The sequence below is a fragment of the Callorhinus ursinus genome, unplaced genomic scaffold (assembly GCF_003265705.2).
Source record: "Callorhinus ursinus isolate GAN/ISIS: 27379988/994484 unplaced genomic scaffold, GSC_fseal_2.0 scaffold22, whole genome shotgun sequence".
Classification (NCBI taxonomy): Eukaryota; Metazoa; Chordata; class Mammalia; order Carnivora; family Otariidae; genus Callorhinus; species Callorhinus ursinus.
In genome coordinates, this window is record NW_027397084.1 from 2,335,062 (window position 1) to 2,353,467 (window position 18,406).

An 18,406-nucleotide genomic window follows, 5' to 3' on the forward strand; every position below is an offset into this window, starting at 1 on the left:
TAAATGATCCAATCCTTCTCGATTTCTTTGGATGCTTATATATGCTCCAGGTTGTTTCTGGGCTATTTTGTCCCAATGAGCTGCATCTGATGTCAGTACCACACTGCCTATAAAAATATCGTAGCTTCATATCTTGCTATCTGAGGCAAATCAATCCTCGTCTTCTTCAAAATGTGATTTCTTTCCCTCTCCAAAGCTATTCCCTGTATTAATCCATTGTTAAAGTAAGTCTTCCGGAAATATAAGCTAGCAGCTCAGCTAATGCCACTACAAATGAGAGAAATGGGTTTTCAAAAAACTCTTAGTGGGAGCCTAGGTGGTTCAGTCGGTTAAGTGTCTGACTTCAGCGCAGGTCATGATCTCAGGGTCCTGGGATCAAGCTCCATGTTGGGCTCCTTGCTCATTGGAGACTCTGCTTGTCCCTCTGCCCCTCCCCCAACTTGTGCTCCCTCTCTCTCTTTCTCTCAAATAAATAAAATCTTAAGGGATGCCTGGGTGGCTCAGTTGGTTAAGTGTCTGCCTTTGGCTCAGGTCATGATCCCAAGGTCCTAGGACTGAGCCCTACATCGGGCTCCCTGCTCAGCGGGGAGCCTGCTTCTCTCTCTTCCCCTCTGTGTGCCTTCTTTCTTTCTCAAATAAATAAATAACATCTTAAAAACAAAACAAAACAAACAAAACAAAACAAAACAAAACAAAACAAAACCCTCTTTTAGCCAAAGAACCTCTTGGTCAAACTCTTTCACAGGCTACCAGCTGAGCTGCTGACAGACCCTGGGTGAGGGTGGGGACTGAGGGTGCCGAGTGAGCAGTGTGCAAGACTGCTGGACTAGACAATACTATGCAGAGTCAGAAACTGAGAACAGCAAGTGGGGATGTGACAGGCTGAGTTCTGTCACTTGCACACTCCTGGGACATATAAAGTGTTACAGCTTCCTTACCAAGTAGTGAATAATTTCATCATATATACATTCACCAAAAACTCACTTCTCTTGATTAGGAATGCTTCATTCTGACCCATTTAAATTTGGTGAAGAAAAATGGTTTGAGAGTCAGAGGTTTACTTTAAGTCACTAACAGAAGCCTAAATACTACAATCTAGGATTCTCCTGAGGAAAAAAGAATTTCGTTCTACTGTTTTTCTCCCGCCAATTATTCTGACTCCTACTCAGTTTCTAATTTGCTTTGTCTCCAGCCCACATCTTTCTCTTATATACAGTCCAAACTTTTTGTACCTTCTGACCAACTAATATTTTGCATTTTGACCAAATACCATCATATTCAAGGACATATCATACAATCCAGCCTACAACCAACTAGGCACCCTCTACCCCCCGCAATACTGCCAGTCCTTTCATACGTTTTAAAGACAAACACCTGACAAATCCTGACCATTTCATTCTCTTGCTTTCTAACAGCATCATATCCAAGTATTTGGATCTATCAAGCTGTCTAACTTAAAAAATGTCAGGAAAAGAAACTCCAGGGCCATTTCCCTTGATTCAGTAAAGGGCTTTCTTGATTAGATAGTCCCACTTAAACCTGAAAAAGGGCTTATTTAGTAAAAAATGCAGGATCCAAGTAGGATTTCCTACCTAAATTTTGGAACAAACTGTGAATACCATCATTTCAAACTCAAATCAATATATAAGCAGATGAAGTTAGTGACTCTAAGATCTAATTTGTTAATATGCCTTTTGTGAGGAAAAGCACTGTATCCCACTTATCTTCAAGGGATTTAGATTTTTCCTACAACTAACCTGGAATATACTAAGATGTAATCACCCTGAAACGAGCGGTCCAATGATTTTAACCCAATTAATTACAGCTCCATCTAGGGTAGATAAGAGAAGGGTAATAGGTCACATGAAGCATACAAAAACAAGACCACTTTATTCAGATTATTCAGGGAAGAGGACACAGATCAGCTAACATGAATATTGGGTCTATCTGCCATAAACTGAAAAGGATGCTTAATAATGGGAAACATCTCCAAAGATTTTCCAACTCAAGATTACCACTGCTGTCCTCCCTGCAAAAGTTGTTCTACCTGTGCTTCACTATATGAACAGGCTTATCTTATTATCCGCTTAAAATGAATACTGACCATTGTAGGCTTAGAGTCAGACCTGCAATTTGAACTTGAGTATGTTATTTAACCTCTCTGATTTTCCATTTCCTCCTCTGTGAGACGCATGTCCACAGATTTTCCTATCCCTCTGTCAGTTTTAAAAAGATCAAAATCGGGGTGCCTGGGTGGCTCAGTTGGTTGAGCGTCTGCCTTCGGCTCAGGTCATGATCCCAGGGTCCTGGGATTGAGCCCACATCGGGCTCCTTGCTCAGCGGGGAGCCTGCTCTCCCTCTCCCACTCCCCCTGCTTGTGTTCCCTCTCTCGCTGTGTGTCTCTCTCCGTCAAATAAATAAATAAAATCTTAAAAAAAAAAAAAAAGATCAAAATCATTATGCAATGAGTATAGGAAACAGTTACTTACTTCTTTATCTAGTGTCCGAAACATCTGGTTGACCACACTTTCCAAAAAAAAAGTCATGGCTTCCCACTGCACGAATGAAGATGAGAAGATGGAGCAGAGGCTGCCTTCTCCAGTTCCAGCTGCAGGAGAACAGGGTTTTAAAACACAAACATATAAACACACACACACACACACACACACACACACACACACACACACACACAACTGCAGGATCACAGAAGATACAGAGACAATGGGGACTTAGTGGGGACTCAGAGATCACTTAAGTTCACAGTTGAAGGACTAGGATAAACTAATCCCTCTCAGCCTGAGGGAAAGAAAAGAACTAAAAGTAGATGAGGGGCCTATGCTGCCTCTACCTCTAACAATGAGCCGTCAGAATTCCCTCTGAGTCCTACCTGTAAAACGATTCTGAATATTGAATGAGAATACACACGTAAGCATCAAGAAACACAGGCAATTGATAAATATCAATTAATCTCTCCCTTCCTCTCCTTTATAACCTGTCCATGAAAATCTAAATAATTAAGATATTTGAGACCATAAAGAATCCTTTCAAAAAAAAAACAGAAACAAAACCTGACATAAGATAACAAAATGCTACTTCATATCCAGTAGCCTCATGACAACTGCAAGTTCTAGAGAACTGTGCCACCCTCCAAGTTCGTAAGTATCAGCAAAGCCCATCACTCAAACAGCAAGGCACACGCAAAAGGATTTATAAATTACTTTTCTTCCTTCCATATAGTGCTCCTATTTACTAGCTTTACCTTGGTGCAACATATGTGGGCCTCCACAAACATTCAAATTACCAGATACCATGGACCTTTAGAGTCAGTTATGAATACCCAAAACAAAATGTTAAATCCTATGAATGCCAAGTAACTAGTGTAGCTGGTAACTGACCATAAATATGGAGCCTTTCTAAAGGAGTGACTTATACCATCTCCTGTTTTATTAAATCCTGTCACCCACAGCATGCATTAATTAATAAGACAATAGACAGATGCAGTACAGAGAAGTTACCTGGCTTATGCATTTGGTACAGAAGTGTTATTTTGATTTTGTACAAAGCAGCATTTCCAAAGGCTTTGAGGTGGCTGAGTGAAAGAGAAAGTCCCTGTAGTGCTCCTATTATGCCTGACTTGTTAACAAGGCATTCTTTCTAAGTTTAGGAGTGGTTCTATGCGAGAATTTGGTAGAAAAGCTTTAAAAAGTCTAGACATGCAATTTGATAAGATGGTGCCAACAGTGAAGTAATATAATCAACAATGAGCAACTGGTTCATTCTGTTAGGGAAGAAAAATGAGGGCAAGACTGACAGGGACATGATTTTACCCCAATTTAAATAGATCATTTTCGAATGCTTATTAGCATGCTGTTCTGAAGTGTGGCTTACAAGGCTTATTTCCTAGGTATATTTGATATAATACTTCACTAATGTTTAGAAATTAAAAAAAACCTTACAGTTCATGGATCCAGTATCAACAGAAGTTGACAGCTGATACTTTAGCCACTCCCCAGCCATCTGGAAGCTAGTCTTAGGATCCAAACGACATGCTAACCTCATTACCTCTCCTTGTTGGGCCCGGGAGGCTGCCAAGAGAAAGACATAAATCAGTAACTTCCAGATAAGAGGTACTTAGTTAATGTTCATTCATTTATCCATCCCAGGAGTAAAACGTTCAAAGAAACTCTGTTCTGCAGATTTACGCTCTGAATGTAACACATGTTCAATAAATATTAACCAATTCAGAAATTTTCAAAAGTAAATTGTCTCTGGAAGCCGCCCTACCAGCTCAATCCTCTCAGAGGCAAAGTAAAAGCGGTCTCCCATTTCTGTTGGAATTAATAAAAGATTAGGTTGGTACAGATGTTAACAGTGTGGCTGCTGTGGAAAACAGCCTGGCAGTTCCTCAAAACATTAAACGTGACATTGCTATATGATCGAATACTGACATATACCCAAGAGAAATAAAAACGTCTGTCCACTCAACTTGTACATAAATGGTACAGCAGCATTATTCCTTTTTTTTTTTTTAAGTTAGCTCTAGGCCCAATGAGGGGCTTGAACTCACGACTCTAAGATCAAGAGTTGTATACTCTACTGACTGAGCCAGCCAGGCACCCCAATACCAGCATTATTCTCAACAGCTAAGAAGTAGAAACAACTCAAATATCCAACTTATGAAATGGATGAATAAAATGTGGTACGCCCATACAATGAAATATTGGCGATAAAAAGAAACAAAGTACTGATACATGCCACAATATGGGTGAATTTTAAAGACATAACCCTAAGTGAAAGAAGGCAGTTACAAAAGACCATATATCATATAATCTGTTTATATGAAATGTTCAGAGTAAGTGAAATGTAGAAACAGTGGATTACTGGTTTGCCTGGAGCTGGGAGGGATGAGGGGACTGGGGATGGCTGACAGGGATTCTTGGGGTCATGAAAATGTCCGCAAATTGTGGCAATAGTTGCACAACTCTGAAAATAGAAAAAACCACTGAATTGTATACTATAAATGGGTGAATTCTGTGGTAAACAAATTGTATCTCATAAAGATGTTATTTAAAAAAAAAAAAAAAAGGAAGGGAGGACCAGCCAGACTACAAAAAACCCTGAACAGAATTAGGTTATCAGAATGTGGGATTTTCCTTTTTTAGAAGACCAGCAAGGTAAGGTAGTATTTAATCCTAGGTATAAAAAAATTCAAGTGCCTTACATATAGTTACTATGCCTAAACACCAAAGTCCAAAGGCTGTGTATGTGCGCATGCATGTGTGTGCGTGTAATGCACGCACAAGAGAGAATACTACACCTAGAATGAGCGCTATCCCAGTCCCTGCTGCAATGTGAAACTAGAGATTAAACAGGCTGCTTGTCCAGATCTTGGGCCCTTTAATACAGAACCCTAAGGGTCAGGCACCATGATTCCTAACACTAGATGCCATTCTCAGATGACTGGCAGAAATTCCAGGCTACTATCACTTACAGTTGAAGAAAGCATTGAAGTCCTCATCACTATCAAAATCAAACCGAGAGTATTCACAGCTAGGGCTGTCTGTTTTAGAAGGAAAGCCCATCTGCAAAGAGAAAGATAATTTGGGTAGGGGAAAAAAACAGACCTACCCAAAGAGGTTTAAACTCTAGGAGCTCAAGCACTTTTTAATTTAAGAAGAGTTAAGGGTTTGTATGAGATTGTCTATAATAAATAACTGCTTCTGGTCTACCCCAAGTCCACAGTTTTCTCCTAGATCCAATAATTCCGAAAGTGGTAGAAAAGAGAAAACTCATTTGATGTTCTCCTCCAGATTCCTCAGGGAGAATTAAGTTCTGGAATTTGTTTACAGTATTCTAAGTATAAACCTGTCCCAAATCAAAATGCTAATACAGCATGCAATAAGCAAGAAAAGAATTGAGAACGATCTGTGTCCTTCAATGCTGAACCCTGGGAATAAGCATGGAACTTTGCATGTTCCACTCAAAAAGTCCTGAAGACCATGGCAGAGAATGAGAACAGGGTGCCAAGTGCTAGGTGTATTCCTTGAGGAAATAAGAGGACCCTTATATAGGTGCCATTCTCTGACTTTTACAAATCAAGATTAAGCATCTGTTAGCTGCAAGAGGCCTTAGCAGATCTCAGGGAATTCACTAGCAATTCTACTGAACTGGTGAGCAATTTGCTTCCACTTTCCGTCCTCCCTTCTCACTCACCTTCAGACCCTCACTAGACCTTCACAAATAATCACATAGGACTTCATCTTGGAATCTTGGCTCCACCCTGCCTGCTTTTATTACTATTACTATTATTAGACTGAAATGCATGAGCTCCTGCACCCAAGTTCTTTTTTTTAAGATTTTATTTATTTATTTGACGGAGAGAGCAAGAGAGCACAAGCAGAGGGAGTAGCGGAGGGAGAAGGAGAAGCAGGCTCCCCACTGAGCAGGGAGCCCGATGTGGGGCTCGATCCCAGAACCCTGAGATCATGACCAGAGCCGAAGGCAGACGCTTAACCACCTGAGCCACCCAGGTGCCCCCACCCTGCCTGCTTTTAAATTGGGAAAAGCATTATCCCACTGCATGGTCATGGGTCACAGCTCCTGTTCTTCTTCCTAGCACCTAGCCCAGTACTTTGTATAGAGGTGCTCCAAATATGAAAAAGTGTATATAATAACCAGTTTGGACTACCTTCTTCTTGGTGAATAAGAGAATAATATGCCTAACGATGGGATCTTGGTGACCAAAATGGGCTGTCAGTAATGCCAATCTAAGTCTTATTATGTGTATTCACTTACATTCCACATTTTGTTTCGTTTTAAAGACTTTTATTTATTTATTTAACAGAGATACAGAGAGAGCACAAGTAGGCAGAGCGGCAGACAGAGGGAGAGAGAGAAGCAGGCTCTCTGCCGAGCAGGGAGCCCGATGCGGGCCTCGATCCCAGGACCCTGGGATCATGACCTGAGCCGAAGGCAGCCACCCTGTTTTGTTTTTTAAGATTTATCTGACAGAGCATGAGCGAGTGAGCAGGGGAAGGGGCAGGAGAAACAGAATCCCAAGGAGACTCCCTGTTGAGCGCAGAGCCCAATGTGGGGCTCGATCCCACACCCTAAGATCATGACCTGAACTGAAATCGAGACGCTGAACCAACTAAGCCACCCAGGCACTCCCATTCCACATTTTGATTCCCATTGCCTACCTTGACCAAGTTAGTCATAGAAGCACGAAGATATTTTGGTATTATTGCTAATAGCAAAGGGTCACGGGATAGGATCTCATGCCGGAAAAGGGCCCCCCAAGTCATTTGAGTTGAAGAGCGTAGAAACTAAAGAGGGTGGGGGGGGCGGAAAAAAAGAAAAACCTCAGTTTAAGGATTTGGATTTTATATAACCAAGATTATTACTTAGCCCAGCAATTATCAACAGTATTTTTTCATGGAAATAAATCTCTATAGTACTTTGAAACTGTCCATATTGTACTCTATCAGTAATGACTGTCTGTTAAGACAGAGTATGGGTCAGGTGTAATTCCTGGAGTGTCAGCCGAGCTCTACCACTTTTTCTTCTTTTTTATTCTATGTAAGCTCTATGCCCAGTGTGGGGCTCGAACAACCTGGAGAAAAGGAGTTGCATGCTCTACCGACTGAGCCAGCCAGGTACCCCTCTACCACTTTAAGGGCAAAAAAGGATATGGGAATCTCAGGGTGGTACTACAAGGAAAACCTTGAATGTGTGAAATTAATTTTATAACACAATCAATTAGACTTTTGCATTTAAAATGCCTTTGGCAGCAAAGCACCCAGAACACACCTCACATCTGACTATCAGCAGAACATTACCTGAGGGAAAAAGCTGTTGACCTAGATGGTGCAACACTTGGCTCAGGAAGACGACTCAACAATTCTCTTAATGAAATCACACTATAGTTATTTCCTAGGGCCTTAAGAGTCAGGATTTTAAACACTGAGCTGGCTAATTATTTCAAGCCATAGTGCTTGATTTTGGTTTACCTAACTAAAATTTTCAGACGTTGCCTACATAACGTTTACCTGACTTGGATGGGTTGTGAAAGCAAGAAAAGATTCCAGGTATTTTCCAAAGTTTGCTGGTGTTTCTACATCAGAATCCACACCCTGAGGGACAGAAAGACCACTCCATCAGTGACATTGATGGGGGGGGGAAGAGGATAGTGGGAGGAGTAGGGTAACAAACACAGCTGACTCTTGAACACGGGGGCTAAGGGTCAAAAATCCACATATAACTTTTCATTCCCCCAAAACTTAACTAACAGCCTCCTACAGACCGGAGGCCTTATTGATAACATAAACTGATCAACATGTATTTCATATATATATTACATACTGTGTCCTTACAATAAAGGAAGCTAAAAAAAAAAAGTTATTAAGAAAATTCTAAGAAAGAAAATACATTTACAGAACTGCATTATTTATCAAAAAATATGTATCTAAGTGGACCCATGCAGTTCAAACCTGTGTCGTTCAAGGGTCAACTGTACAGAACTTAAACCCTCACAAATTTTAGTTTTGAAAGGACTTTATACTTCCTTGTGACCTAAGGAAGGCATCAATTCAAGGGCTAAAAAGAGGAAAGGTGCTTTACCTCCTTAATCATCATCATTAAAACTCATTCTGTAGTCAAATACTAAAATGAAAAAGAGCATTCATTTCAGAAATCACAGAAAGAAAAAATCTGTATTATTTCTTCACACCTAGTCTATTCATATCTCTGTGACCAAATCTATTAAATAACCACTTGATGGTATACATCATATGTCTGAAGCTCTATCCTCTCTAGCCATTCAAACCACCATAAAAAGGCATAACATCAGACACAGATGTCTGTAGCAATGTCCTATCTCTCAACTTATGAGTTATTAAATATTTCCCTTAAGACAGGTATTTCTAGGTCAATCACACTAAAGTTTTCTTATATGATCAATAATACAATCCTTTAAATTTGGGAAAAGGGTTCTTTATTCAAACACATAATATTTCATGATCTAATAGGACTCTAAAGGGTAATGCATTCAGCAAACTGATGTTCTATAAGTACCAAAATTCACAAGAATAGTAATGTTGACTTTATGGAATAACAGATGTGGATGTTTCCTGTTAACATCAATAACTGACTTGTTAAAAGACATTTACACATCATTCAAACCCTGTTACAATAACTTAATCTATAAAATTGTATGAAATAACCTGTAGGGCAATGCTCCACAAGGCTAAAATTAATGGCATGTTCCACTCATTATACAAATATAACTTTCTAAATGCTCTGTTCAAATGGCCCTGAAACTCTCCAGAAAGTAAGTGCTCACCAGTAATGCACATAGCTGATTGCCCAGAGCACACAACACCTGACAGAGTCTCTTCAGGAAGACATAGTGTTTTTCTACCAAGCCTCCTCCATCAGCAGTCCTGTAAGATGAGAAAATAGTGTAATTAGTTGCACATCAAGAGAACCAAAAAGATTCCCACCAAATGGAGCTGTATGTGGTCTGTGCTTCAACATTCAAATTTCTGTTATTAAAATTAAAAAACCAAAAAAACTCAAACCAAACACTGAAGGATCAATGAGGAACAGGGTTCAATGCAATCTTACCCCTCAAAGAAGCACGCTAGTTCTGCACATTATATGGTCCTTGAGTATTTTGGATTAATAATGTAAACTCTAAGCATGACTGCATACAACAATGCATATACTTATAGGCATTCGTTGATACCCAGGGAGGACTTAAAGAGAGATGCATAGGATAGCACGTAACAATTCCTTACACCACTGACAAAATTAAAAGGGCTATAATCAAGAGAAAGAAAAGACAAGCCACAGACTGGGAGCAAATATCTGCAAAAGTCACATCTAAAAAAGGGCTCTTATTCAAAATATATAAGAACTCCTAAAACTCAACAATAAGAAAACAACTTGATTAAAACATAGGCCAAAAAGCTTAACAGACATCTCACCAAAGATAAACAGATGACAAATAAACATATGATAAGATGCTCCACATCGTATGTCATCAGGAAATTGCAAATTGAAATAAGATACCACTCACACCTATTAGAATGGCCAAAATCCAGACCACTGAAACACCAAATGGTGGTGGAGGATGTGGAGCAATAGGGACTCTCATTCATTGCGGGTGAAAATGCAAAATGGCTATACCATTTTGAAGACAATTTGAGTTTCTTACAAAACTAAGCATACTCTTAATAATCCAGCAATCATGCTTCTTAGTATTTACCCAAAGGAGCTGAAAACACGTTTACACAAAGACCTGCAGGTTTATAACATGTTAAACCTAGGTGTTTATTGCAGATTTAGAACTGGCAACCAAGATGTCTTTTGATAGGTGAATGAATAAACTGGTACAACCAGACAATGGGATATTATTATTCACCGCTAACAAAGACTGAGCTATCAAGGCCATAAAAACACATGGGAAAACTCTAAATGCACGTTACCAACAGAAAGAAGTCAATCTGAAAAGGTTATATGATTCCAACTATATGACATTCTGGAAAAGGCAAAACTATGGACAAAGTAAAAAGATCAGATCAGTTGTTGCCAGATGCTGGGGTGGGAGAGGAGAGATGAATAGGTAGAGCAATGAGGATTTTTCGGCCAGTGAAAATACTCTGTAAGATACTGTAATGATACATGTTATTACACATTTGTTGAAACCCACAGAAGTACAACACCAAGAGTAAACCCTAAAGTAAACTATAGACTTTGGATGACTATAATGTGTCAGTGTAGGTTCATCAATTGTAACAAATGTACCACTTTGCTTGGGGATGTTGGTAATGAGAGAGGCTATGCATGTGGAGAGGCATGGGAAAGCTCTGCACCTTTGCTGAATTTTGCTGTGAACCTGAAATTGCTCTTAAAAATGTAAATCTTCAAAAAAAAAAAACATAACTTTGTGTGTTGCTTCTCAAAGTCATTTAGTTCAGATCTGTAATCCCTTAGCTACTATTTTAGAATCCAAATAACTTTAAAAAAGGGGCGCCTGGGTGGCTCAGTCGGTTAAGTGTCTACCTTCGACTCAGGTCATGATCTCCAGGTCCGGGGATCAAGTCCTGTATTGGGTTCCCGGCTCATGGGGGAGTCTGCTTCTCCCTCTGCTCCTCCCCTCTCCCACCATGTGCACGCATGCTCTCTCTCATAAAAATAAATCTTTTTTTTTTTTTTTAAGATTTTATTTATTTATTTGTCAGAGAGAGAGAGCACAAGCCAGGGGAGTGGCAGAGGCAGAAGGAGAAGCAGGCTCCCCGCTGAGCATGGAGCCCAATGCATGACTCGACCCCAGGCCCCTGGCATCATGACCTGAGCTAAAGGCAGATGCTTAACTGACTGAGCCACCCAGGCATCCCTAAAAAAAACAAAAAAAACTTATTTGGTGACAAAACCTGACCTGAAATGATGCAGGACTATTCACACTAGTAAGAATTAGTAATAACTAGTGTGTACGGCAGTCATATTAGCTGTGTTCCTGAGGCAGAGTATAATGTAAAAAGCATGGGCCTCGGGGTAAGAAGGCCTGGCCTCTAGCCATGCTGAGGGACAATACGGCATTACAGTTTCTAGTGCAGGACTCTAGTCTGATTGCCTGATTCGAGTCATAGCTTTACTAACCAATACCAGTAAGTAACACAACAGAGACGGGACACCTCAGTGTGAATGTCATGGTTTCCATGGAACTAAGAAATGGGCCTGGGGAACAGTCAACTACAGTGGCCATCCAAAAGACATGTTATGAATTTAATTAAAAGGATCCCTTAAAAACAGAGCTAGTCTGCAGAGAAAAGAAAGCCATCATAAAAGCTGTGTCGGAATGGAGAGTAAGAGATTTTAAGTAATACATGTGTATCTCATATCTTTTCATTTGTCCCTGGGACTAAGAGAAGAGTATCCAAAAAAAAAAAAAAAAAAGATGCTATGACAGCTTTAACTGTCTTTGTAGTACAGTTCTACCTGCCTTCCTAGTAAGAAACACTATCAGGAAATGGTCAAGTATTTTCCAAAGCAATTAAAAATGAAAGAAAGTGGAAGCCATTATTTTAGGACACAGAATGTGTTTGCAGGTCCCATGCATACATTTCTCATCGAACACACTGTTCCTGCTGCTTCCAAGAGCCTCAGCACTTCAGGCATTGATTACTTTGAGCAGGAGAGGAGGGAGCAGCGTGGAGTTCTGCAGTCAAGGCAGGCCCTGGGGCAGACTCTGGTCCAGAAGATCAGAGCATTCTCAGGCCTAGGCACCAGTGCTACTAGGAGGCTTGGGGATCACCAGAAGCAAAGAGAATCAAGGAGATGAGCTGTCTGGGAAGAATGGGGAAAACTGTGAAAGTGACTGGGTATAGAGTCAACGGCCACAACTTCTTTCCAGCCTAAGGTCTTTAAAAAGGTTAAAAAGTTCCTTTAAGACTGCCTTTCAGGGGCGCCTGGGTGGCTGTCGTTAAGCGTCTGCCTTCGGCTCAGGTCATGATCCCAGGGTCCTGGGATTGAGCCCCACATCGGGCTCTCTGCTCGGCGGGAAGCCTGCTTCTCCCTCTCCCACTCCCCCTGCTTGTGTTCCCTCTCTCGCTGTGTCTCTCTCTGTCAAATAAATAAATAAAATCTTAAAAAAAAAAAAAGACTGCCTTTCAAATTAAAAACACTGTCAACTGACTGCCAATATTCAGATAGGAACTTCAGATATATCGGTATAAACTACAGATATGACCAAGAAATCAGCAAACACATAGAAGAGTAGATACTCACTGTGCAGCAGAGAGTATATAGTGCATGGCAACATCCCCAAATAAGACCATCAAGGGCTTCCGGTCTTCCAGCTTGCCCTAGAACCAATTTTAGGGAAACACACATAATACAAACTGTTATTAAGAGCCTCCAAATACTAACATCTTCTATACCTATATAATCAAATATACTCAATTCATAATTTCTCACAGTCTCAGGGCAAACTAAACACTGGAAACAAGGCCGATTCTTTAAAATCAAAACTGGATTTCTAACCCTTCTTTTTTTAAATGTGTTGGGCAATAACGCTGATATGAAAACAAAGTAAATTACATCTAAAGATAATATTCCTATAGAGAAAAGAGTCACAGTCCCATTTGTTAGCCCAGGCCAATATAAAGCCAGTGTAGCTACCACCTAAGATTCTTTGACATAACACTGAGTTCTAAATTTTAGTATTACTTTCATCTTGTTTCTTTGGTGTGAAGTGCCAAGATTCATAGGGATTTCAAAAATAAGGTAGCCCAACAAATCTCTGTATATGCTGCCGATGGATCCCTAGAATACAGGCAAACTACAGTCCAAAGAGGTTGGCGGCAGATAATTAAATTGGTGTCAGGTAAAAATAAATCCCAAACTTTCCAATGTCTTCCTGCCACAACGTACAATTAGACACACATTCACACCCCGTAGAGACTCTGAGGATAAAAGTCAGTTTGAAGTGGTAACTTACTTTTCTGCTGACTGCAATGAGAAGACACTCAGCTGCTCCCAACTGAAGTTCCTGTTCATTCAGAAGCAGGCAGAGCATCTCTAAGAGCTTACAATTTTCAGCAGTAATATGACTCATGGACACCCAGTCAATGTAGCCTGCTAGAGTATTCAGCGCTGCGACTCCTACTCGACAGTTTGCTTGGGCCTGCGTGGAAAGAAATAACTTTTAATCATTAAGTCCTCACTAACAGACAAAGAGGCTGTGGTTATACCTTAGCTCCTCCTATTCTCTAATTCTAAAAAGAAAACAATTTTTTTTAAAAGAATGTACTCATGTAACAGCCAGACAGAGCACTCAAAGGTCTTCTTTTGATGCACAACTTCTCAAACAACAGCATTCTCAGTGTCTGTCAATGAAATCATACTGGCGCATGTGGCCATTTCATCTCCTCTGATAAACTGGAAATATGGCAATTCTAACTCCCTTCTACCATTGCTCAGTGATCACCTAAACCAAGGTTGAGGTTACCCTCCACTAGGTATATGCATCTCTGTACCTGAAAGCCTCAAAGAAGTCTCCTTCCAACTCCACAAGAGCTCTTACCTTTGACTCCTGAGAATTATCTGTCTTCTGAAAGAAAAGAAGTATAAGGATCCAATGTTTTTAATGAGCAAAAGGCTATGTAACTTTCCACCCACTTAATAAAGTCCCTTGAATAATGATTTTAAATACAGACTCAACTTTTAACCTTGAAAAGAATACAACTGCACTAAGAACATTTAGCTATTTTCCCCTAAGAAGGACAGGTTATTTGAATTTTAGCAGTATGACAAAAAATTAGTATCTAAAGAGCTTACACAAATTTGTTACAACATTAAGTCCACAAAGACAGTTTCAAAGCACACTGTTTAGAAAGAAATAGTAGATGAATAAGTAAGGCTCCACACTGCTAGGGATCAAAGAAATATAATTCAAAACAGAGTATGAGCATTTTTTCATATTCAAATAAAGACAAATTATAACTAGTAAAAGAATACTGAAATGATGTAATATAAATGGAAAAAAGCGAGACAAAGTTAAATGAACATAATTTATGACCACGTATGTATGAACATAACACAGGAAAATCACACACACAAAAATATTACATGCTGAGCAGATAAAAATGTCCATTCATTTTATGTACAATTATAACTGATTTCTACCCTTATACTTCAAATTCCATAAATATTACACAATGCTTATAGTTTACATGTACAAAACTAATATTTTCCAAAAAAACTTCTGAAATTAAAATGAAGAATAACTCCTCAAGACAGGTGAAGGGGAACAGAAGCAGGAAAAACAACTTTTGAAGCACCTGAAAAACTCACTGCCATTAGGACTATAAAGGATTTGTTCTATAATTCCTCTTCTCAACTTTTAAAAAATACGTTTGTTAATAAAGGACAAGTATTAAGCCTTCATCATCAGTGACGGAATAGAGGTGTTAATGGGCAGAGAGGAGGAGAACCCTCTCACACCAGCATCTACTGATGCTGCCCAAGAAGGAAAAGGAATCCAAGTGACAAGAACCAAGTCCAGTCTTTCCTCTCCAACAATTTTTCACTCCCACTCCAATCCTGTAGGTCCCCTTGGACCAGGGCCCAGGTCACTGGACAGGGACAGTGAGCCTACTCATCCTGTCACTGTTTACCATTCAACCTACCCCTCAACTGGGAAGGTGAAGGGATGGAAGGTGAGAAGGGGAAGGGAAGGGAGTAAGAAGCTGAGATTGAAAGAGAGAAGGGAGGAAAGGAGAGAAGGAATGGAAGAAGGGATGCAACTTCTCAAGCAAAAGACGTTGTTCCACATACACAAGACAGCTCCTGGTGTGCTCTGGTCTTGGACACAAGAGGTAGTCTGGTTTAACAGATGAAGGGAACTGAAACTGAAGCTAAAGAAAAACACCGCAGCGGATGTGTTTCTAACATCTCAAGACCATCACTCATCAGCCCTGCACAGGCATGCTAGCTAGAACTGCTGGGGCATCTAAGGAGTCATAATTTGTCCCCCTTCTCCCACAGATTAAATCTCCTAGGTCAAAAGGAAAAAAAAATACCTCCTTCACCCTCAATACACCTAAGTTTTTAAGTGCAAGTATTTCCCTGACATTTTCTTTTGAAAAATCTTGGGGAGATATTCTGGGGGAAATAGGCCATTATAGAATGGGACTTGAAGTCCACCACAACCATTTATTAGGGGATCTTCAATAATTATTCTCTGGACCTTGTTTTCTTCATCCATAAAATGGAGACTATACTTTCTGACTCAGCGTTGTTCTGAAGATTAAGTAACACCTAAAGTGCAAACAAGTATATGGCATATATTAGGTACTTACTCTGAGTTCTCCCCACCCCAACAGCTCAAAGTACCCTCCCATCATTTGTGTTAGTATCTATTACTTCTCTAAAAATTGCCAGGGGCCTGGGGCTTCTGGGTGGCTCAGTTGGTTAAGCGTCAGCCTTCGGCTCAGGTCATGATCCCAGGGTACTGGGATTGAGCCCTACATCAGGCTCTCTGCTTAGCAGGCAGCCTGCTTCTCCCTCTCCCTGCCACTCTGCCTACTCGTGATCCCTCTCTCTGTCAAATAAATAAAATCTTTAAAGAAAAAAAACTGCCAGGGGCATAAAAAAATAACTAATTTTAATTAATCCTATTTTGTGAATAAGCACATATAAGAATTCTAGATCAGGGTTTTTCTTTTTATTTTTTAGGTGGGGTAAGAGGGGCAGAGGGATAGGGAGAGAGAGAATCTTAAGCAGGCTCCACGCTCAGTGAGGCACCCAATGTGGGGCTCAATCTCCTGACCCTGAGATCACGGCCTAAGCTGAAATCAAGAGTTGGATGGCTTAACCGACTGAGCCACCCAGGCATCCTTAGATCAGGGTTTTTCACCCTCAATACTACTGGCATTTGGGTTGGATAATTCTTTATTGTAGAGGAACAACTGTGTGTGTTACAGAATGTTTAGTGGCAGTATGCCTGGCCTCTACCCACTACATGCCAGCAGCAACCCCCCAGCTGTGATAACATGGGGGACAAAACTGTCCCTTGCTGAGAACCACTGTACTAGATTAATTTTCACATGGCTTTCTTCTGAAAGCTCTCTGTTAAAAATGACAATGGTTGGAAACACAGTATCTGGCTTGCCCTCTTCTGCAGAATACCTTCCCAGAAAGAATAAGATACAGGTATTTCCCACTTGTTGTAAGTTTGTGTTATGAAACTTTGATTTTTCACAAGACCCACATTAGTACCTGTTTTCTTTAACTGAAAGAAATCTGAAGAGGATTTTCTGCTTTTACTTTAAAGAAAGGCAAAAAGCGAAAATAGCTTTCAGTACTTGTTTTACAGCAAGACCTTACAAAAGCACCACTAAGTTCCTTTCCCAGGAACTACACTCAGCGTCTCAGCATGAAGCTGCCATAGCTTTGAACTGTGTCTGAGAGCATCTGTACTTTATCTTGACTTACTTTGTGTACCTGTTAGCAAGATGTGTCCCTAAGGTGTCAGAAAAGCTAAGGAGAGGTTATTTTTTGGATGTGGGAATGTTCAAAAATTATTCCATATAAATTAATGGTAATTTCTTCTTCATTCTATGCTATTTGGGCTTACAAAAGATTTCAAGGGAACGCTCTTCTTTCAGGTAGCAGGGGAAATCTGTACCAAGAATCGTGTGGTCAAGATAAATAAAACCTGGCAATTTCCTGCAAAAGGGACCAGGACTAAATATGGCATCAAAATTTAACAGGGATGTTACCCTGACCTACCAGAAATCCGGGTTTTAAATACTTTAAATATTAAGAATTAACCATTTTTATACTGTTTTAAGAAGCTTCTTACTATAAAGGATTCTTTTTTAACATGGGAACTCACTGACCTGAGTTTCTTGGAAAATTAGTTCCAGTTCTTCCCGTCATCTGTTTCTCTTTTGCTTAAAAAATGGTTTCCTTTTGCTGAACTAGACATCCTAATGCCTTGCTGATAGATTATTTTAACTTCAAAAAACAAACAACAAAACCACTCATATTAGAAAATAGAACTTTGGGGAGGTGGGGTAGACCTTACCACTTGTCGGTACTTGTTTACATTTTCTTGAAGCGTGTTAAGTAGAAAACTGAAGATCTTTTCCATGTTCTGGGTTAATGTTTGCTGGATATCCCTTCTTCTTTGAGGGGGTAGTGTCTGAAAGGTCACTACATCCTCTGCCAGTCGTAAAAGGATAAACATCACTAATTCTGTCTGTGTTTCCTGTATCAATAGAAATAAGCTAATTAAACTGAAACTTCTTTTTCAATATAGGTAGGCCCAAAAGCTCTTTTCTATTGACAAAACAAACTCCAGAACAGCTCCCCAAATTAACTGAACTAGTATAGTTATATTTCATACCCCTTGTTTGGAAAGGGTGTCCAGTTCTATTAGCATATCAGGCCAGTGCTGTGGCCACTCCCGCTTGATCATTTCTACTACAATTCGAGACAAAACATCTTTAATATGGTTCTCTTCTTCCAAAATATCCAGTGTTCCCTGAAAAAGAGTAAGAGATAGTAAGAGGTTTGCAAGACTGAATTTAAGAAACCCCAAAAACCCAAAACCCCTGTGCTGTGAAAGTGTACACAACTCCTCAGCAGGCTTGCTCTTAAACTAAACGGGGTAAACAAACCTGCTCTCCAGGTCTGAGTCACTTGTCTTGCATTCTCACTAACCATTTTCCTCCCTTAAAGCTTAAGTAAGGGTGGCATCAGCTAATAAAGTGACTGTTGCACAGAGCAAGGAAGACATCGTTGTTTTCCTTTACAAACTGAAGAGACTCTCAGACTGACTGTTTCACTTTGTAAGAGCGCCAAGGGAGAAGAGTACAGAAAGAAGGACAAGAAGAAG

The 18,406-nt window shown here is 40.1% G+C and overlaps 1 protein-coding gene across 3 annotated transcripts in view; it reads right to left on the reverse strand.

Annotated features, from left to right (window-relative positions):
- XPO5 (exportin 5) overlaps window positions 1-18,406 on the reverse strand; it is a 53,532-nt gene that overhangs the window by 31,748 nt on the left and 3,378 nt on the right. For 2 of the 3 annotated variants that reach the window (XM_025890436.2, XM_073905005.1), the window contains exons 4-14: window positions 17,915-18,052; window positions 17,594-17,776; window positions 14,087-14,113; window positions 13,502-13,687; window positions 12,790-12,866; window positions 9,341-9,440; window positions 8,049-8,132; window positions 7,200-7,325; window positions 5,492-5,582; window positions 3,957-4,085; window positions 2,490-2,608 (exon numbers count right to left, since the gene is read on the reverse strand). In XM_025890436.2, coding sequence (XP_025746221.1) covers window positions 2,490-2,608; window positions 3,957-4,085; window positions 5,492-5,582; window positions 7,200-7,325; window positions 8,049-8,132; window positions 9,341-9,440; window positions 12,790-12,866; window positions 13,502-13,687; window positions 14,087-14,113; window positions 17,594-17,776; window positions 17,915-18,052 — 1,260 coding nt within the window. The remainder of the gene's footprint in view (window positions 1-2,489; window positions 2,609-3,956; window positions 4,086-5,491; window positions 5,583-7,199; window positions 7,326-8,048; window positions 8,133-9,340; window positions 9,441-12,789; window positions 12,867-13,501; window positions 13,688-14,086; window positions 14,114-17,593; window positions 17,777-17,914; window positions 18,053-18,406) is intronic. The other variant, XM_025890438.2, reaches the window with a different exon arrangement.